The sequence below is a fragment of the Chiloscyllium plagiosum genome, unplaced genomic scaffold, assembly GCF_037043375.1.
Source record: "Chiloscyllium plagiosum isolate Xiang-an unplaced genomic scaffold, Cpla_swu_hap1 HiC_scaffold_32, whole genome shotgun sequence".
Classification (NCBI taxonomy): Eukaryota; Metazoa; Chordata; class Chondrichthyes; order Orectolobiformes; family Hemiscylliidae; genus Chiloscyllium; species Chiloscyllium plagiosum.
In genome coordinates this window covers 7219216-7239740 of record NW_028270170.1, presented here as the reverse complement: position 1 = coordinate 7239740, position 20525 = coordinate 7219216, and the positions used below count along the sequence as shown (strand labels likewise).

General features: G+C 40.7%; 1 protein-coding gene across 1 annotated transcript in view; it reads right to left on the bottom strand.

Moving 5' to 3' along the window:
• LOC122539626 (rho GTPase-activating protein 23-like) overlaps positions 1–20525 on the bottom strand; it is a 285601-nt gene that overhangs the window by 19733 nt on the left and 245343 nt on the right. Inside the window, exon 24 of the mRNA XM_043674624.2 lies at positions 6439–6470. Within this exon, the coding sequence (XP_043530559.2) occupies positions 6439–6470 (32 nt within the window). The remainder of the gene's footprint in view (positions 1–6438; positions 6471–20525) is intronic.

Sequence of the window (20525 nt, the reverse complement as noted above, 5' to 3'; positions counted from 1 at the left end):
GATAGAGCCCAAAGAGAGAGAAGAACATTTGGACAGAGAAAGGAGTGGATAATGATCCAACTAGGAGGGTGAACAGCTATTACTGGGTCTATTGGTGCTAACAATGGGTTGTATGTAATAGCAGACTGTGATAACAAGGACTGGAGTGTGGGGGTTGGGGGAAGGACATGAGAGAATTCAAGTCCTAAAGTGGTTGAATTCAACAGTGAATCCAGAAGATGTCGCATTCCCAAGCAGAAAATTAGGTGCTGTTCTTCCAGCTTATGCTGAATTTCACTGGAGCACTGCAGCAAGCCTGAGACAGAAATGTTGCCAGGGAATGGGGTGGTGTGTTGAAGTTACAGGCAACTGGAAACTCCAGATCTTCTTTGCAGACAGAACATAGATGTTCTGCGAAGCAGTCACCCAGTCTATGTTTTGTTTCCCCAATGTAGAAAAGAGTGGACCAGGTGTCTTGGAGGAAATGGTCCTTGCAGAAGGCTGACAAGGGAGGGAAGGGGAATAGTGATATCCCGCTGGAGCTGGCAGCTAATGATCCTCTAGATATGAATGTTGGTGGGATGGTAGCTAAGGACAAGGGAACTCATATTTCTATTGCAGGAGGGAAGAGAGGGGATGAGAGCCAAAGCCAGAGCTGCTGAAATTTTCCAATATTTTCTTTTGGTTTCAGATTCCAGCATCTGCAGTAATTTGCTTTTATTCCATTCTCCTAGTTCCTTTGTCTCTGTCGCATCAATTCCAATGATGCCAACTTCGACAAGGGAGCCTCCGAAACATCCACCTTCTTCCTCAGCACCATTGTTGACTGCGCCCTCAGCTGGGTCTGACCCATTTTCCTCACTTTGGCTCTCATCCCCTCTCTTCCCTCCTGCAATAGAAATATGAGTTCCCTTGTCCTTAGCTACCATCCCACCAACATTCATATCTAGAGGATCATTAGCTGCCAGCTCCAGCGGGATATCACTATTCCCCTTCCCTCCTTGTCAGCCTTCTGCAAGGACCATTTCCTCCAAGACACCTGGTCCACTCTTTTCTACATTGGGGAAACAAAACATAGACTGGGTGACTGCTTCGCAGAACATCTATGTTCTGTCTGCAAAGAAGATCTGGAGTTTCCAGTTGCCTGTAACTTCAACACACCACCCCATTCCCTGGCAACATTTCTGTCTCAGGCTTGCTGCAGTGCTCCAGTGAAATTCAGCATAAGCTGGAAGAACAGCACCTAATTTTCTGCTTGGGAATACGACATCTTCTGGATTCACTGTTGAATTCAACCACTTTAGGACTTGAATTCTCTCATGTCCTTCCCCCAACCCCCACACTCCAGGCCTTGTTATCACAGTCTGCTATTACATACAACCCATTGTTAGCACCAATAGACCCAGTAATAGCTGTTCACCCTCCTAGTTGGATCATTATCCACTCCTTTCTCTGTCCAAATGTTCTTCTCTCTCTTTGGGCTCTATCCCCATTTAAACCCCTTTAACCCCCCCCCCCCCAAATATTGCATATAAACTGACATTTCCTAGCTGCCATCAGTTCTGAGAATGGGTCACTGGACCTGAAACGTTAACTCTGATTTGTCTACACAGATGCTGCCAGAACTGTTCACCTATGCCAGCAAATTTTGCTTTTGTTTCTGATTTACAGCATCTGCAGTTCATTTGGTTTTAATGGAGTAAATTACTGGATGGATATACTAAAAGATGAACACCTTCCTTTCTTTGCAATTACCTTACAATTTATTGTCACCTTTTGACCTTGAAGGGCATGCTTCAAAATTCTCCATGGATTAAAAAAGCATTAAAAAAAAGTTTAATTTATTCTGAGTGCATGTTGATTTGCTATCATTGGATTATTAATATGAAACTCTTGAGTTGCTGATGCTATGGCAGGAGCTATGTAAAATCTGTCATCCTACCTAAATCAAGTCATCTCAGGGCATCTCTTCAGTCAGAATCAATTTCACTAAACAGAATAATAGTAGTATTAACCTTATTAAATGACATTTGATTAACACAAATTGTGGGGCCTCTTGCAGAAACAATTATATTATCTATAACTGCGTGAGAGGGGTGCTGGATGACTAAAGCATGGCTAATGTTGTGCCTTTGTTTAAGAAAGGCTGTAAACAGAGCCTGGGAACTGTAGACCTGTGAGTTTGAGCTCAGTGGTGAGTAAATTGTTGGAAGGGATTCTGAAAGGTAGGATTTGTGCGCATTTGGAGAGGTAAAGCAATGATTAGGGATGGTCAACATGGTTTTGTGCGAGAAAAAACATGTCTCACAAATTTGATTGAGCAAAATTGGTGACACAGTGGACAGTGAAGAAGGTTATCTAAGATTACAAAGAGACCTTGATTAATTGGATCAGTGGGCTGTAGACTTGCAGTTGGAGTTTAATTTGGATAGATGCAAGGTATTGTATTTTGGTAAAACAGACAAGGAATTGTACAATTAAAAGTAGGGCCTTGGGTAGTGTTGTAGAACAAAGAGACCTAGGGGTTCAGGTACATAATCCGTTGAAGTTTGCTTCGCATATTGATATAATGGTAAGAAAGCATTTAGCTCATTTGCCTTCAGTGCTCAGACATTTGAGTATAGGACATTTTGTTGCTGCTGTGCAAGACATTGGTGAGGCCCATTCTGGAGCACTGTGTGCAGTTCTGGTTGCCTGTTTTAGGAAGGATATTATTAAGCTGGAGAGGGTTCAGAGGAGATTTACCCAGTTGTTGCCATGAACAGAAGAATTAAGTTATAAGGAGAGGCTGGGACCTTTTCCCACTAGAATGTAGGAGGTTGAGGGGTGACCTTATAGAGGCTTATAAAATCAAGAGGGGTTTAGATAAGGGATTTCAAGAATAGGAGGCATATTTTTAAAGCCCTCCAAGCCTGTGTCGATCCATATTCTCTATCTAAATCTGCTGTCTATTTTCTAAGGATCTGTATCCCTTTGCTCCCTGCCTATTCACGTATATACCCAGATACATCTTAAATTACTCTAAAGTGGCTACCCCTACCACCTCCGCTGGTAACGCTTTCCAGGCACCCACCAGCCTCTGCGTGAAGAACTTTCCATGCATATCTCTCCTAAACTTTTCCCCTCTCACTTTGAACTCGTGACCCCTAGTAAGTGAGTCCTCCACTTGGGGGAAAAAATTTCTTGCTATCCATCCTGTCTACACCTCTTACGATTTTGTAGGCCTCAATCATGACCCCCCCTCAACTGCCTTCTTTCCAATGAAAATAATCCTAATCTACTCAACCTCTCCTCGTAGCTAGCCCCCTCCATTACAGGCAACATCCTGGTGAACCTCCTCTGCATCTTCTCCAAAGCATCCACATCCTTTTGGTAATGTGGCGACCAGAACTGTATGCAGTATTCCAAATGTGGCCAAACCAAAGTCTCATACAACTGTAACATGACCTGCCAACTCTTGTACTCAATACCCCGTCCGATGAAGGAAAGCATGCCATATGCCTTTTTGATCACTCTATCGACCTGCATTACCACCTTCATGGCACAATGGACCTGAACACCCAGATCTCTCTGTACATCAATTTTCCCCAGGACTTTTCAATTTACTGTATACTTCACTCTGGAACTACATCATCCAAGATTCCTCTTCTCGCATTTGTCCGGATTGAACTCCATCTACCATTTCTCTGCCCAGGCCTCCAATCTATCTATATCCTGCTGTATTCTCCAACAGTCCCCTTGACTATCTGCTAATCCACCAATCTTGGTGTCAACTGCAAACTTGCTGAGGCAACCTACACCTTCCTCCAAATCATTTATATACATCACAAACAACAGTGGTCCCAGCACGGATCCCTGTGGGACACCACTGGTCACAGGTCTCCATTAGAGAAGCTCTCTTCACTACTTCTGTCTCTTGTTGCCCAACCATTTCTCTATCCATCCAGCCAGAATACCCTGGACCCCATGCAACTACACCTTCTTTATCAGCCTACCATCGGCAACCTTATCAAACACTTTACTAAAGTCCATGTATATGACATCTACATCCTTTCCCTCATCAATCAACTTTATCACCTCTTCAAAGAATTCTATTAGGTTTGTAAGACATGACCTTCCCTGCACAAAACCATGCTGTCTATCACATAGGATATATACCCATTTTCTTCCAAATGGGTACATATCCTATCCCTCAGTATCTTCTCCAGTAGCTTCCCTAACACTGATGTCAGGCTCACAGGTTATAATTACTTGGATTATCCCTGTTACCCTTCTTAAATAAGGGGACAACAATAGCAATTCTCCAATCCTCTGGGACCTCCCCCGTGTTTAAGGATGTTGCAAAGATATCTGTTAAAGCTCCGGCTATTTCCCCTCTCCCCTCAGAATGTGGGATAGACTCCATCTGGTCCTGGGGATTTGTTCACTTTAATGCCTTTTAGAATACATAAATGTCCTTCCTCCTTATGCTGACTTGACCTAGAGTAATCAAAGATCTATCTCTAAACTCAACAACCACCATGTCCCTCTCCTCGGTGAATACTGATGCAAAGTACTCATTAAGAATCTCACCCATTTTCTCTGACTCCATGCATATCTTTCCTCCTTTGTCTTTGAGTGAGTCAACCCTTTCCCTCATTACCCTCTTGCTCCTTATATATGAGAAAAAGGTTTTGAGGTTTTCCTTAGCACTGCTCACTAAGGATATCTCATGACCTCTCTTAGCCCTCTTAATTCCTCGTTTCACATTGGTCCTATATTCCCTATATTCGTCTGACTTCAGTCGCTTAGGTTATATGTATGCATCCTTTTTCTTCTTTGCTAGTCTCACAATGTCATCCATGGTGCCCTAATCTTACCATTTCTATCCCTCATTTTCACAGAAACATATCGCTCCTGAACTCTAATCAACCTCTCTTTAAAAGCCTCCCACATATCGAATGTGGATTTACCTTCAAACTGTTGTTCCCAATCTACATTCGCCAGCTCCTGCGAATTTTGGTATAGTTGGCCTTCCCCCAATTTATCTCTCTTCCTTTAGGACCACTCTTGTCTTTGTCCATGAGTATCCCAAAGCATATGTAATAGTGATCACTATTCCCAAAGTAATCCCCCACTGAAACTTCAACCACCTGGCCCGGCTCATTTCCTAATACTAGGTCCAGTATGGCCCCTTCATGAGTTAGACTACTTACATACTGCTGTAGAAAACCCTCCTGGATGCTCCTTACAAATTCTGCTCCGTCCAATCCTCTAACACTAAGTGAATCCCAGTCAATGTTGTGAAAATTAAAATCTTCTATCACCACTACCCTGTTGCTCCTACGTTTTTCTATGACCTCTCTTCATATTTGTGCCTCTATCTCATATTCACTGTTGGGAGGCCTGTAGTACTGCCCCAACATTGTTACCACAGCCTTCCTATTTCTGAGCTCTGCCCATATTGCCTCACTGATCGAGTCTTCCATAGTGCCCTCCTTTAGCACAGCTGTGATATCTTCTTTGACCAGTGATGCAACTCCTCCATCCCTTTTACCTTCCTCTCTATCCTGCCTTAGGCATTGATATCCAGGGACTTTTAGTTGCCAATCATGCCCTTCCCTCAACCAAGTATCAGTAATAGCAATAACATCACATTCCCAGGTACTAATCCAAGCACTAATCATCTGCTTTACCTACTATACTTCTTGCATTAAAACAAACGCACCTCAGACCATCAGTCCCTCTGCGTTCATCTGCCACTTCCTGCCTACTCTTCCCCTTAGTCACGCTGAGAGGAGAAGGATTTAAAGAAGCCACAAGGGGGCAACTTTTATTTTAAACACAGAGGATGGTTAATGGTTCGTGTGTGGAATGAACTTCCAGAGGAAGTGGTGGATGCAGATTCAATTACAACATTAAGAAGACATTTAGATAAGTACATGAATAAGAAATATTTGGAGGGATATGGGCCAAGTGCAGGCAGATGGAACTAGGTTAGTTTGGGATTATGGGTGGCATGAAAGATCTGTTTTCATGCTGTATGACTCTATGACTAGCAATTGAGTCTTACTGAATGCAATTATAATGTGTGTTTTAATTACAATTATGTAATTTATGTACCTACTTCTTAAGAAATTCAGAGAAAGAAGATACAGTACTATCAAGGCAAATGAAAATTATGAAGATCGCTCAAATAGTGGTAGTTAAGTTACACCAATCAGGTTATACATAAGATTTTCGGCATCTGAAGATTATAGAAAGATGAAGACTTTTCAGTTTTGACCTTTCTGGAAGAGTATGTTAGAGGCAGTAAGATTTGTCTTGATTTAAATATAGTTAAGATGCATGGAGAGGTTATAGCATGTTAGTCAGTGGGCACATTTAAATTTTAGTAAAAGAAGAATGCTTAGCAACAGTAGCTGCAGTTGCTGGCAGAACAGATGAATAACTAAAGTCTCCAAATATTTTAGTCCTTACCTTAGACTTTGCTGAATCACTTGTAGTTGAATCTGTAAGTTTAACAGAAACAAATGTACATTAGGGCCCGCTTAGCATACTAGTTATCAGTACAACTAACATGGTTAATGGTAAAGGTTAGGATCACAAGACAAAACAATTGTGTCAATGGGCCACAAATAAAGCGGAATGCTGTCATATGGCAATGGACTTCAGAAGTAAATTAAACATTACGAGTAATTATTTGCATTTTCAGTATTTTTTTGCTTTGACAATATAATTGAGGGTTTTCTCCTGAAAATTGGAGGTCAAAGTGCAAGAAATAAATGGTTGACATTAAGGATATCAGTTAATTATCAGAATCAAAAATAATATACAATTTAAGTCACCGGGGAAAAGATGAAATCAGTTGCTACACCTGTGTTTTAAAGAAAGGGTTCCTGCAAGAAATATGAATACAGCCATTTTCTTCCACAATACCCAATAGCTATTTCTAAAAGACACTTCAGCCAAAACAAGAAAATATGAAAATGCAAATGTCTGATTATGCATAAGTAACTTTATTCAGCAAGCATTGTATTATGAACTCCAACACAAACATTCAAACAAGTCCAATGGGAATTAACCATTGTTAATTATTAGATATTTCTCATTTGGTGACTTTGTCAAGGAGGAATTTGCTGGAATGCCATATGTTGAAGGTGACGGACACCTGTATAGCATGTGACTTCTAATTATAGGCAGCACAGAACTATTTGGATGAGTTAAGGGGTAGTAGTGATCCCTCGTGATCTATAATAGCCATTGTTAGAAATGTTCTTTTCTTTGTGTCTCCTGATATTCATTAATCCCTGTACACTAAGGTAAACAAACAATCTTGTCCAAAGTTCAACCAATGTTACTCATGTTGGCTAAAAGGAGATATAGCTGTGTTGAACTCACATTCAACTTTGTTCTTTTGTTCTCTGTCTGTGGGGAAATATCTCTTCTCCATATGGCCCCAACACATCACCATGTGGGATTAAATCAGGCTTTCCACAAAAAGTATTAAATTTACATCCTCCAATTTGGTTATTAAATGAGTTAGACTTTCAATGCAATATCCAATCGTGTAATCCAAGGCTTCCTGCAATGTTAGGTAAATTTTCTCTTGAGCCTAAGATCTTCCAATTTTAAAATAAGGTACAATTTTATTCACTAGATAAACTAAGTCAGACACCAGCTGCTAGTTTCCCATTCACCTGATATACCACAATAACTGTAGTCTATTTAAGATCACAACATGCAATATAATTATGTCATTCAGATTTTTTTTAAAAGGTAAATAAATACTCATGCTGTTGATCTGTTGCTGAATTACAGTCTTCATGGAGCCAAATCCCACTATTGACATCAATGGCCTATTTTCTCTGAAGCCTCAACTGAATCATGAAAGACGAAGGGCAGCAACAAGTGCTAGTACAATTCACTGCATTGTGCTAGCCCAAACCATCTAGTAGGCATTGTTTAAGGCCACATGTCCTGTAGGTTCACTAAAAATCAGAATATACTACCTATTAATACACCCAGTGACTGTATCAATAAGGGGGTGAACTGCTCATTCAGAAAATAAAGAACACACTTAGTTTTGTACTGGATAATGGAACACCTCTATAAATAAGAAATAGAAGTAGACCAACTGGCCCATTGAGCCTACTTTGCCACTGAATAAGATCACGGCGAACTGTTTGTCTTTCAAATTTCATGTGTCCATCTACCTCTGATAATCCCTTATTCCACTGTCCAACAAGAATCTACCCACCCCTTAAAAATATTCAATGACTTTATCTCCATGAACTTCTGAGGCAGACATTCCGATTTCTCCTCAACTCTGTCCTAAGAGGTGACACTTCATTTTAAAACAGTGCTTCTGAGTTCTGATTGACCCATAAGAGGAAACATCCTTTCCACGTCCACCTTGTCAAGACCATTCAGGAATTTAGATGCTAACAGCCATCGCTGTTCTGAACTCCAGTAGAAACAAGTCCAGCCTGTGCAAACTATCCAGATAGAAGAACCCACTCATTCTAGGTATCAACCTCCTGAAACCGTTCAGAGGAGGTTTAAAGTGTTTACATCCTTCCTTAAATAAGGAAACCAGAACTGTACATTGTATTTCAGAAGTGGTCTCATCAATGCCCTATATAACTGAAGCATAACATCCTTACTTTTATGTTTAATTTCTCTTGCAGTAAAGGAGAATATCCTATGAGCCTTCTTGAAATATAAGCTGTACCTGCAAACTAACATTTATGACTCATGTACCAGAACAGCTAAATCCCTTCTAATTGCATACACCAAGTGTTAACCTCAAACACAAGCTATATCTTAAGAGTTCAACAGAGAATAGATAATCCTTAGCTCTAACCTACTCTAGCTGTACATAAGCCTGAAGAGAACATAATGAGCTAATATGTCACTTTCCATCTTCCAGATCAGTCATCTTGTAGCCTCTTCAAACGAGACTATCAATTTAATCCAGATTTACGCAGTTTTGCTCAGTGGGTCTATTCCAGTCAGGAACTGGATTGTAATTGTTCAAAACTCCTTTCACATTAGAATGAAATTATTTTCTTATTGTAAGGCTCCAACAATCTAAGTAGGGTTCAAACTCAGATTCTGGGAAAAACACTGATGTCTTAACTAACCACCACCCAGTTCCCAGGTTTAATATCAACATAAATAGGAAACCGAATGTGCTGGTTAAATGTAAGTTAAAATTACAACTTCATAGCACTACTTGAAGATATTTACCTCAGTACAAGCCTTACTAATTCTCAGCCTTCAATGAACTAATAAAATCCAGCCGAGCAATTTCTTAAAAGTGTGTATACTGTATAAACACAGAAATTCATTCTAATTATTGCATGAAGTTGTAGGAAATTTGACTGAGTTTGTTATGCTACTGCATGGGTAGAAGAGGAATTTGTTTAAAGGAATTTTTTTCAGAGCCATAGTATTCAGGTTTCTTTGGTATTTTGGAAGTTATTGGAAATATTGACGTATTTCTGCAAGTATGAAGTCTCAGTAGGTAATGAGCACATTAGCAGTCCTGAAAATGGCTAGAAGTATTTTAATATATTTCACAGATCCTACAGGTATAAAACATGTTCTTTTTGGACACAAGATTCTGTATATATCCTCCGTTTTTAAATGCATCTTTTAGTTTCTCTATGCACAAGTTAAACTAATAGAAATGTTATAACAATGTATTTCAAATTATTTTTATCACTTTGGGGCTGTAGTCTGGATACTGTAAAAGAAAGTAGGGTAATTTAACTAACCAGCTTCGTTAGATGAAATTTGGAAAGCATATGGTCCTTTCCAGAGACTTCCCTCAACAAACTAACCAAGATCAGGTATCTACTGTAACCATTGAAATTCTTACTGTACCACAGTTTAAGGTTTCTTTTTTACTGAAGAATCCAACTTGCTTTCTTAAGTATTTATTGATTTATTAGTTTACCCAAATTTTGTTTCAACGTTTGAGGATTCAAAGTCAGGCAATGAAATGCTGGGGCATAGAAAGCAAAGCTGCCGATAGAATGAAAAAGTGTTAACATCAAGATTTCACACAGCAAGTATGAAATGTGGAGAAAATTACAGAATTATGGCAGAGTGTAAACTATATATTTTTTTCAAAATCCAAAACTAAAATTCTACAAGTAGTTTAAATCTATGATTGTCTCTTTTAAAAGATTGCTCCATGTAGTCAATTTTTTCTTTTAATTTATTCATTTTTGTGGAATGCAGGCATTGTTGGCTGGCCAGAACCTATTGCCCTTCCTTAGTTTCCCTTGAGAAAGTAGAGGTGAGCTGCCTTCTTGAATTGCTGCAGTCCACCTGCAATAGGTTGACCCACAGTACCCTTAGGGATGGAATTCCAGGATTTTGACCCAGTAACAGTGAAGGAATGGTGATATATTTCCAAGAAAAGATGGTGAGTGGCTTGGAGGAGACCTTGAAGGTGGTGGTATTCCAATATATCTGCTGCCCTTGTCCTTCCAGATGGTCGTGGGTTTGGAAGGTGCTAAGGATCTTTGGTGAATTTCTGTAGCAGTGCATTTTGTAGATGGTACACACCGCTGGTGGTGGAGGGACTGGACATTTGTGTATGTAGTACCAATCAAGTGGCTGCTTTGTCCTAAATAGTGTCAAGCTATTGAGTGTTGTTGGGGCTGCACTCATCCAGGCAAGTGGGGAATGTTCCATCACACTCCTGACTTTTGCCTTCTAGATAATGGACAGACTTTGGGGAGTCAGGTGATCAGTTACTTGCCGCCGTATTCCTCGCTTCTGATCTGCTCTTGTTGCTGTTGTGTTTATATGGTGAGTCCAGTTGTGTTTCTGGTCAATGATAAACTCCAGGATGTTGATAGTGCAGGAATCAATATTGGTAACACCTCTGAATGTCTAGAAGTAGTGGTTAAATTGTCTTGTATTGGTGATGGTCATAGCCTGACATTTGCTTGGTGCAAATACTACTTGCCATCTGTCAGCCCAAGCCTTGATATTGTCCAGATCTTGTTGCATTTGGACACGGACTGCTTCAGCATCCGAGGAGTTGTGAATGGTTATGAACAGGTTTGCTGATGATTGCACAATCCCCACCTTTGAACTCATGATGGAGGGAAGGTCACTGATGAAGCAGCAGAGGATGGTTGGGCCAGTAACTCCTGCAGAGGTGCCCTGGACCTGAGATGACTGACCTCCAATAACCACGACCATCTTCATATATGTCAGGGATGACCCTAACCACCAAACAGTTTGCCCTCAGATTTCAATTGATTCGTTTTGTTAGGGGTCCTTGATAACATACTCAAGTCAAGTGCAACCTTGATATCAAGGACTGTCACTCTCACCTCATCTCTGAAATTCAGCTCCATGTTTGAACCAAAGCTGTAATGAGGTCTGGAGCTGAATGGTCCTGGCGGAACTCAAACTGGGCATCACTCAGCAGAGTGTTGCTGAGCAGGTGCCACTTGATAGGGCTGTTGATGTCACCTTCCATCACTTTACTGATGACCGAGAGTAGATTGATGGGACAGTAATTGGCGGGGTTGGATCTGTCCTGCTTTTTACGTACAAGACGTTCTTGAACAATTTTCCACATTGTTGGGTAGATGTTAGCATTGTAACCTAACTAGAACAGCTTGGCTATGAGAGCGGCAAGTTCTGGAGCACAAGTCTTCAATACTATAGCCAAAATGTTGTCAAGACCCGTAGTGTTTGCACTTTCTAGTGTCTCCAGCCGTTTCTTGATATCACATGGAGTGAAGTGAATTGGCTGAAGACTGGTCTCTGTAATTCTGGAGACGAAAAGAAGGAGAAGGCCAAGGTGGATCATCCATTCAGCAATTCTGGCTTAATACTGCTGCGAAAGCTTCAGCCTTATCTTTTCCATCATTGTTGAGCTTCCTCCTCCAGTGAGTTGTTTAATCGTCCACCACCATTCATGACTGGATGTGGCAGAACTGCAGAGCTTATATCTGATCCATTGGTTGTGGGATTGCTTAGCTGTATCTAACATTTGCTCCTGCTTATGCTGTTTGGTATGCAAGTAATCCTTTTTGGTAGCTTCACCAGGTTGCCAACTCATCTTCAGATATGCCTGAGCTGCTCTAGGCATGCCCTCCTGCACTGTCGTTTGAACCAGGGTTGATCCCTGGAGTACAATTCTGCTGCTATTGATAGCCCACAGCTCCTCATAGATGTCCAGTTTTAAGTTGCTAGATCTGTTTGAAGTCTGTCCCATTTAGCATAGTGATAGTGCCACACAACATGATGAAGCTAATTGTCAATGTGAAGGTGTGACTTCATCTTCACAAGGGCTGTGTAACGGTTACTCTTACTGATACTGTCATGGGCAGATGCATCTGCAGCTGGCAGACTGATAAGGACGAGGTCAAGTATGTTTTGCTCTCTCATTGGTTCCCTCATCACCTGCCGCAGACTCAGCCTAGTAGCTATGCCCTTTTGGGCCCAACCACTCTTGGTAGCAGACATTGAAATCCCCAACTGGAGTATATTTTGTCCCATTGCCATTCTTAGGACATCCTCCAAGGGTTGCTCAACATGGAGGAATAATGAATCATCAGCTGCGGGAAGACAGTACATAGTAATCAGCACTGGGTCTGTCCTGCTGGTGGGACAGGATATTCCCAGGGATGATGATGGCAGTGTCTAGGACACCAAATTAATACAAATACATCAAATTACACTTGATCACGCACCAAAAGCAGAGGGAAACATTCTGCTCTTAATATCTTTCCTTTTCCTTAACTGTTTGTTTGTTATATTGAATAAGAACAGATATAAGAGGCTGAACACTCAGATGCAAAACAATCCTACTACAGGAGGATAGCTTGCCAGAAGTCCTGAAGAAATTATTTGAGGATTGGGAACAAGGATTGAATAAAATCAACTTAAGTAAAACATCGCTAATGAGGAAATTAATGGAACTAAGAGTGACAAATCCCAGGTCCTGACTGTTTCCATCTGAGGGACAAAGCATCAGTAGAAGAGCATCCTTTCAGAAGTGTTCCCAAAAGTATCCACTTGGGTAGAATCTCACTGTTTCCACGTCTCATTGATTTCAAACATCATCTTAATATGATCCATGATATCAAATATGAGGATCTTATTAGCCAAAGCAGCAAGTATATCACAAGGCATGTGTAGTTACACAAACCTTTCACTGCAATTACCTGCATAGACTCTGTTAACCTTAACATAGCATGTATTCTCCTGTTCTGATTTTATGGACAATTCAATAATAAATAATCCTACAAGTCTATTGATATAGTTTACACCCTGCATGAAATGGCAACTGTAGCTTTAGTCATATGGAAGAGTGGGAAAAGACGGGTGTTCTGGAATACAATCTGGTGCATCAACAATAACTTACACTATAAAGAGCACTAGTAAGATTGATCCAATTATCTGAATTTTGATAATGATAATGGATAATACTGTCAGATATTATAGTGGACAATTGTGAAACTGCATGCATGGAACGCAGAAACATTTAAAAAGCATATGTGGTGCAATTTGTTCTTTAGTAAATGGTGCAAGTGAAGCAGCTAGAGAGTTGTGATGTTTCATTTCCTGCCACCACAAATGAAAATTGGAATTCAAAGCAATATCATTTGTTGGTTGGAATCAAGGCCCGAGTTATGTGGTCAATGACAGGTTTTACTTTTCTATTGATTATAGTTTGTTTTTGGATAACGTGAATTTAGAAACTTGAGCATTTTGTGAATCACATATGTATTCATGTCCGCCATACAAGTTTATCTTAATACACTACAGACTCAGGACAAAGTTTCCATTTGAGTCAAAGCTTAATCAGGTCAACATTTCGAATTTCAGGTGAGTGTATAATGGAGAAAGATACTTGCTGAGGCAAAAACTTGGTAAAATCACTCATTATGTAGCAAACTCTGGTGAAAATAAATCTGTATGAATTAAAGTAAAAGGAAAATTACAATGTTAAGGACCTGTCAATGGTGTTCTTTATTAATTTGTTAACTGGCATTGCACACAAATGTTGCTTATCACGCATAAACTCAAGTCTAAGGCACACTCCCAACATAAACAAGCGTTTCTTTATAACTCAACAATGCAACAGAGGAGCCAAATCATACCCGGTTTATTTCTCCATGACGTCTGCTTTAGGAATAAGAGACAGCAGAAAAGATTTTAACAAAACAGCCAACACACAGAGGAAATTGGAAAATTGTTTTGAAAACAGGGCTTTTTAACCTGTAACTCCTTATCAAGTTTGTGCCATTTGAAGTTAATGCTCCTGCACTCTTGAATATAATGAGCTAAATGCCCTGTCAAGATGCCTTTACACAAATTATTCATAGTTTGTTGGAAGGTTGCCTGAATAATCCACACTTAGGGTCTGGAAGATACATAACAGCTGGGGAGGGCAGCCCTGAACCAATACGTACCTGCAATGTTTAAAGGGGAAGGAGTGCGGGGGAGGATTTCTGTTTGACTTACCTCTGTCTTTTCCATATTTCTACACCAAATGCCCATCAATTACACCTGCTTCCTCACTGTGCTTGCAACTACACACTGTTTGGCAATGTGGTTTCCTTCTTATATTTGATCATCCTATGTATTCTTTGTTAAAAATTACAAGGATTTGGTGATTCCACTAAAAAATTAAATACTTTTTAATAAATTGATAGAAAAATGGTGTGTTATCTGTGGTGGCCATATTACTATACTACTAGTCTGTGGATTTATATTCCAAAACAGCAAGCTGAATTCCACTATGACAATTTTAAAATTTGCATTCAATTTAATAAAATACTGGAAAGTGACCATGAAGCTGTCTAATTGTCATAAAAACCCGGCTACTTAGCTAATGCTCTTTAGGGAGGGAAACCCGGTGCCTGTTCACAATTGTCCTATATGTAGCTCCATATTAATCCAATACTGGTCTTTACCATACCCTGATACAGCTCAGCAAGCCATTCAGTTTATCACTGTTATCACCAGTAATCCAGAGACCCAGGTAACATACTAGGGACCAAGGTTTGAATCCTTCCACGACAAATGGCAAAATTTACATTCAATAAAAAAAAAATTAGAATTAGAAATCTAATGATGAGTATGAAACCATTATCAACTATCATAAAAACTCATCTGGTTCAATAATGTACATAAGGGAAGGAGAATTGCTGTCCCACCTGGTGTGTTCTACATGTGACTCCAACCCATAGCAAAATAATTGACTCTTAATTGCCCTCTAAAAAGGCACAGCAAGTTATTCAGTCATACCTACTACTAGAAAATCTCAAAAAAGGAACAAAACTGTAAGTTCACTTGGCGTCAACTAAGGCACCGGAAATGGTCAACATAGCCCTGTGGACCTGACAGTTCTCCTTACAAACATCTGGGAGGTAGTGCCAAATTTTCTCTCAGACCTTTCAAGCAACAACCGGACATAGTCATTATCATGGAATCATATCTTACACCCAACGTCCCAGCAACATCACCACCATCCCTGGTTATGTTCTGTCTCACTGGCACAACAGCAGAAATGGCAGCACGTGTATGCAGCTGAGTGGGAATTACCATGGGAGTCCTCAACATGAGACTCTGAGGTCTCATAGCAACAGGTTAAATCTGGAAGAGGAAACCTCCTGCTAATTACTATGTATTGTGCTCACCCCAGGTTAATGGATTTGAGGGTGAAACGGTGGTATGGTGGTAATGTCACTGAGCTGGGAATCGAGAGCCCAACGGGTTCAACCATAGTCAATTATTATAGAAAAACCTGTCTGGTTCACTATTTCCCTTTAGGGAAGGAAATCTGCCATCCATATGTGTGACACCAGACCCACAGCAATGTGGTTGACTCTCAACTACTTTACAAAATGGCCTAGAGAGCTTATCAGTTGAAAGCAACTTAAAATATGCAAGATGTAAAACAATGTCAAGGTAAATATAGCATTTCAATAATTGATGAAAAATATAAAATTATGAAGAATTTAGATAGAGTAGACAAGAAGAAAACTTTTCTCTTGGATAGAGGTATCAATAACTGGGGGTATAGACTTAAGAGAAGCAGGATGTTTAAAAGGGATGAAAGGAATTTTTTTTTCACCTCGATGGTTGTGGAAATCTGGAACTCACTACCTTTAAGGATGGTTTTAGGCAGAAACCCTCATAACATTTTAGTATTTCGATGTGCACTTGTGATGCTAAGGCTTTGGGCCAAGTACTAGAAAATGGGATTAGAATATTAGGTGTTTTTGTTTTGACTGGCACAGACTCAATGAGCCAGAAGGCCTTTTTCTGTGCTGTAAACCGCTCTGACTATGGATGTGTTGTCCCAGTTGAAATGGTGTCCTTCCTCAAACGTATGTAAGGATACTAGGGAGAATGGGTCGGGTCGGGTTGGTTTGTGGATACACACCAGGATACATGAACATCAACTAGCCACAAACAAACATGACCCTCTCTCACTAGTATCCTTACATACAGATGAGGAAGGACACCACTTCGATCCTAGGACAAGCCAAACAGAGATACGCACGAGAATTCCTAGAAGCCTGGCATTCCAACTGGAACTCTATCAACAAACACATTGACTTGGATCCCATTTACCACCCCCTGAAAAAAAGAACAGGAAATGGCATCACCATAGGGAATGATGTCACCACAGGAAATGACATCCCTGACCTTAGGAAACAAACATATAAACAGAAAGTGGGCTACACCACCAGTGCTTCATTCGGAGGCTCACTGAAGATGTTACCTAGTATGGTGATGAAACGTCTGAAAACGAACCTTCGCAGCTCAGCGAGCAAACCTACATCCAGTATATAAATGATGTGGAAGAGGCAGAGAGTAGTGTATCCAAATTTGCTTATGATACAAAAATAGGTGGGAGAGCACAGAAAGGGGACATAGATAGGTTGAGTGAGTGGAAAAAGAATTGACAAATGGATTTAAATGTAGGAAAGTATACGGTTATGAAATAAAAACAGAAATCGCTGGCAAAACTCTGCAGGTCTAGCAGCATCTGTGGGGAGAAAGCAGAGTTAACCTTTTGAGCCTGTTGACATTTCATCAGAACTAATAATAGTTAGGAAAACATAGTATTTATGCTGATGATGATGTTGGGGATGAGGGGAGAGGTGAACAGATAGCTTGAGGTGGAGCCGAGAGTGAGAGAGAAAGAGACAGACAGAGAGAGAGCGAGCGCGCAAAAATGAAATGCAGGTAAATCGCTGCTTCACCTGGATGGTGTCTCTGGAGCCCTGGATAGTGAGAAGAGAGAAAGTAAATGGACAAGTGTTACACCTTCTGTGATTGCATGGGAAGATACTATGAGGGTGTGGGGAGGTGTTGGGAACGAGGCGGAGGGGATCAGTGCCCGAAGGGAATAGTCTCTGTGGAATGCTGACAAAGGAGTGGAGGGGAATATGTGTCTGGTCATGGCATCTCGCTGAAGATGATGATGTTTTGAATGTGAAGGCTGGTGGGATGGTAAGTGAGGACCAGGAGACCCACTGTTGTTATGGGAGGGAAGCGAAGGGATAATGTTGTGGGAGATGGGTCAGACATGACTCAGATCCCTCTCAAACGTGGTGGCATGGAGTCCTTGGTTGAGGAAGATGAAATTTCTGAGGCCCCCTGCGAAAGGTGGCATCATCAGAACAGATGCAACAGAGACAGAGAAACTGGGAAAATGGGATGGAGTCCTTACAGGAAGCAGAGTGAGAGAATATGTAGCCCAGGTAACTATGGAAGTTGGTGGGTTTATAGTGGAAATCGGTGGCCACCCAGAAATGGAAACAGATGCCAAGGAAGGGAAGGAAAGAGTTTGAGATGGACCAGGTGAAGGTGAGACGATGCTGGAAGATGAAATCAATATTGTTAAACCTTTCCAATTCTGAACAAGAGGGAAGCAGCATTGATGACATCAGCATACTGGAGAAAGAGTTGTAAAGAGGGCCCCCAGTAGTTCTGGAACAAGAAATGTTTTTCGGATCGCACAAAGAATCAGTCAAAGCTGGGGCCCATGCGGGTACTCATGGCAACACCTTTGATCTGAAGAAAGTAAACGTTCAGAGTAACCCTTTATATCTCTCTTTCTCTGAGCTTTTTCTGCACCGATCCACTCAGATCTCCCCATGCCCAACCTCGGCTTATTTCTATCCGCTATCAGTTTTGATAAACAATGACCAGACTGAAATATTAACTCTGCTTTCTCTCCACAGATGCTGCATGGCCTGCTGCATTTCACCAGTAATTTCTGTTTTTGTTTCAGATCCGCAGCATCTGCAGTTCTTTGTTTTATGAGGTCATGCCCTGTGGTAGGATGAATTAAAAGGTATTTAAATAGGGAGAGACTCCAAACATTGTGCAGCACAGAGTAATTTAGGTATGCTTGTGCATAAAATAAAAACATTAGCATATAAATACATATATATTAAAATAGGCATATAATTTAGTGGCAAGTGGAATTTTGATTTTTATTTCTAGATGTTGGAATTTAAAAATAGGAAAGTCTTGTTACAACTGTAAAGGGTTTTTGAGAGGCCTGCACCTGCGGTTTTGTATACAATTTCATCCCAAGCAGCTCCATTACGCAGGATACTGTGCTCTACTGTCTGTTCCTAGTATGAATAAAGTACATTTTTGAAATAAAAAAAAAGTCTGTTCCTGGGATGCACACAGAGACAAATATTGATTATACCTGGAAGAACATCAATTCAATGAAAGCTGCTCTTCGGTCTGCCCGAAATATGTTGGTTTTCCAGTGTAAACAGGTGACCTCAACTGAGTGTGGCAAATTGGCACATTCCAAAGTCCAGGACTACATGCTGAGTGACACATTAAAGCTTGGGGCAGCTGTTGCCCAGGTGCAGTGAAGGAGCTGTTTTCAAATGAAGATTTAACCTGAGAGTTTGTTTGTCGTCTTAAATAAATTTTTCTGATCTTGTGGTACTATTTGAAGAACACCACAGACATATAGATTGTCTCATTATTGTTTTTGAAAATTCACTGAAAGCTATCACATGATTACTGCTTCTATCATAGCAACGACAAACTACATCTTCAGCACTTTAAGAGGGGATTGTATAAGTTTGTATCAGGTGTAAAATGAAAGTGTAAGAATAAATTGAATATTTTCCAGAACTAATGAGAGGGTAAGGAGATGTTGTAAAGTAGTAAATGATTACCTGAAATCTGCTACTGGAAAATGACAGTAACATATTCAACAGCAACATTCAGACATGAATTTGTTTAATATTGGAAGGGAAACAGCCAAAAAAGAATGAAAACAGATATTTCTGCCACAACTGTGTAGGTCTGTCAGTATCTGTGGGGAGATAGTCGAGTTAACGGTTCATTTTCAACAGAACTCACCCGTGACAGTACTGGTAAAAGAATGACTACCGAACAGTCTTTGTGGAGATGAACCTCATCTTTACTTTGAGAATACCCTCCAGTGTGTTGTGTGGCACTATCACCGTGCCAAATGGGGTAGATTTTGAACAGACTTTGCAGCTCAAGAACGGGCATTCAGATCCACTGTGGGACAACAGCAGATTTGTACTGTGACACAATCTGCAACCTTATGGCTTGCTGTATCCTCCACTCTACCATTACCATCAAGTCAGGAGATCAACCCTAGGTCAATGAGGTGTGCGGGAAGAGCATGAAGCATCCGTAAACATGAGGTTAAAAAGTAAGTACTGTATGCATGCCAAAGAGCATGTGCAGTGATATAGATAAACAATTTCACAACCAATGGATCAGATCTAAGCTCTGCAGTCTTGTCACATCCAGTCATGAATGGTGGAGGATAATTAAACAACTCTGTAAGAGAAGAGACTCTAAGTATTCCCATCCTCAATAATGAGGGAGCCCAGCACATCAGTGCAAAATGATAAGGCTTAAGGATTTGCAGCGATCTTCAGTCAGAAGTTCCAAGAGGATGATTTATCTCGGTCTCTTCCAGAGGTCTCCAGTGTCACAGATGCCAGCCTTAAGACAAGTTAATTTACTCCATGTGATATCAAACAAAATGGCTGGTGGCATGATATACTGCAAAGGCTATGGGTTCTTGCAACATTCAGACAATAGTACTGAAGAGCTGTGCTCCAGAACTTGTCGCACCCCTAGCCAAGCCTTTCCAGTTCAGCTGCAATACTGGCACCTCACAATGTGGAAAATGCCTAGTATGTCACATGCACAAAAATGAGGACAAATTCAACCAAACCATTTACCTCCATCAGTCTACTCTCGATCATAAGTGATGGAATGGAGGATAACCTGCTCACTGACGCTCAGTATGGATTTTGCTGAGGTCACTCAGCTTCTGATCTCTTCAAGCCTTGATTGAAACATGGACACAAAAGATGAATTTCAGAGGTGAGGAAAGACTGATTGTCCTTAACATCAAGGCAGCCTGCAATGAGTCAGTGTGGCCTCAAGGAGCCCTAGGAGAACTACAGTCATGGGAAAACACTCTGTTGGAGTCATTCTTGGCAAAATGGAAGATGGTTGTTGTTGGAGGTCAATCATCTGGCTCC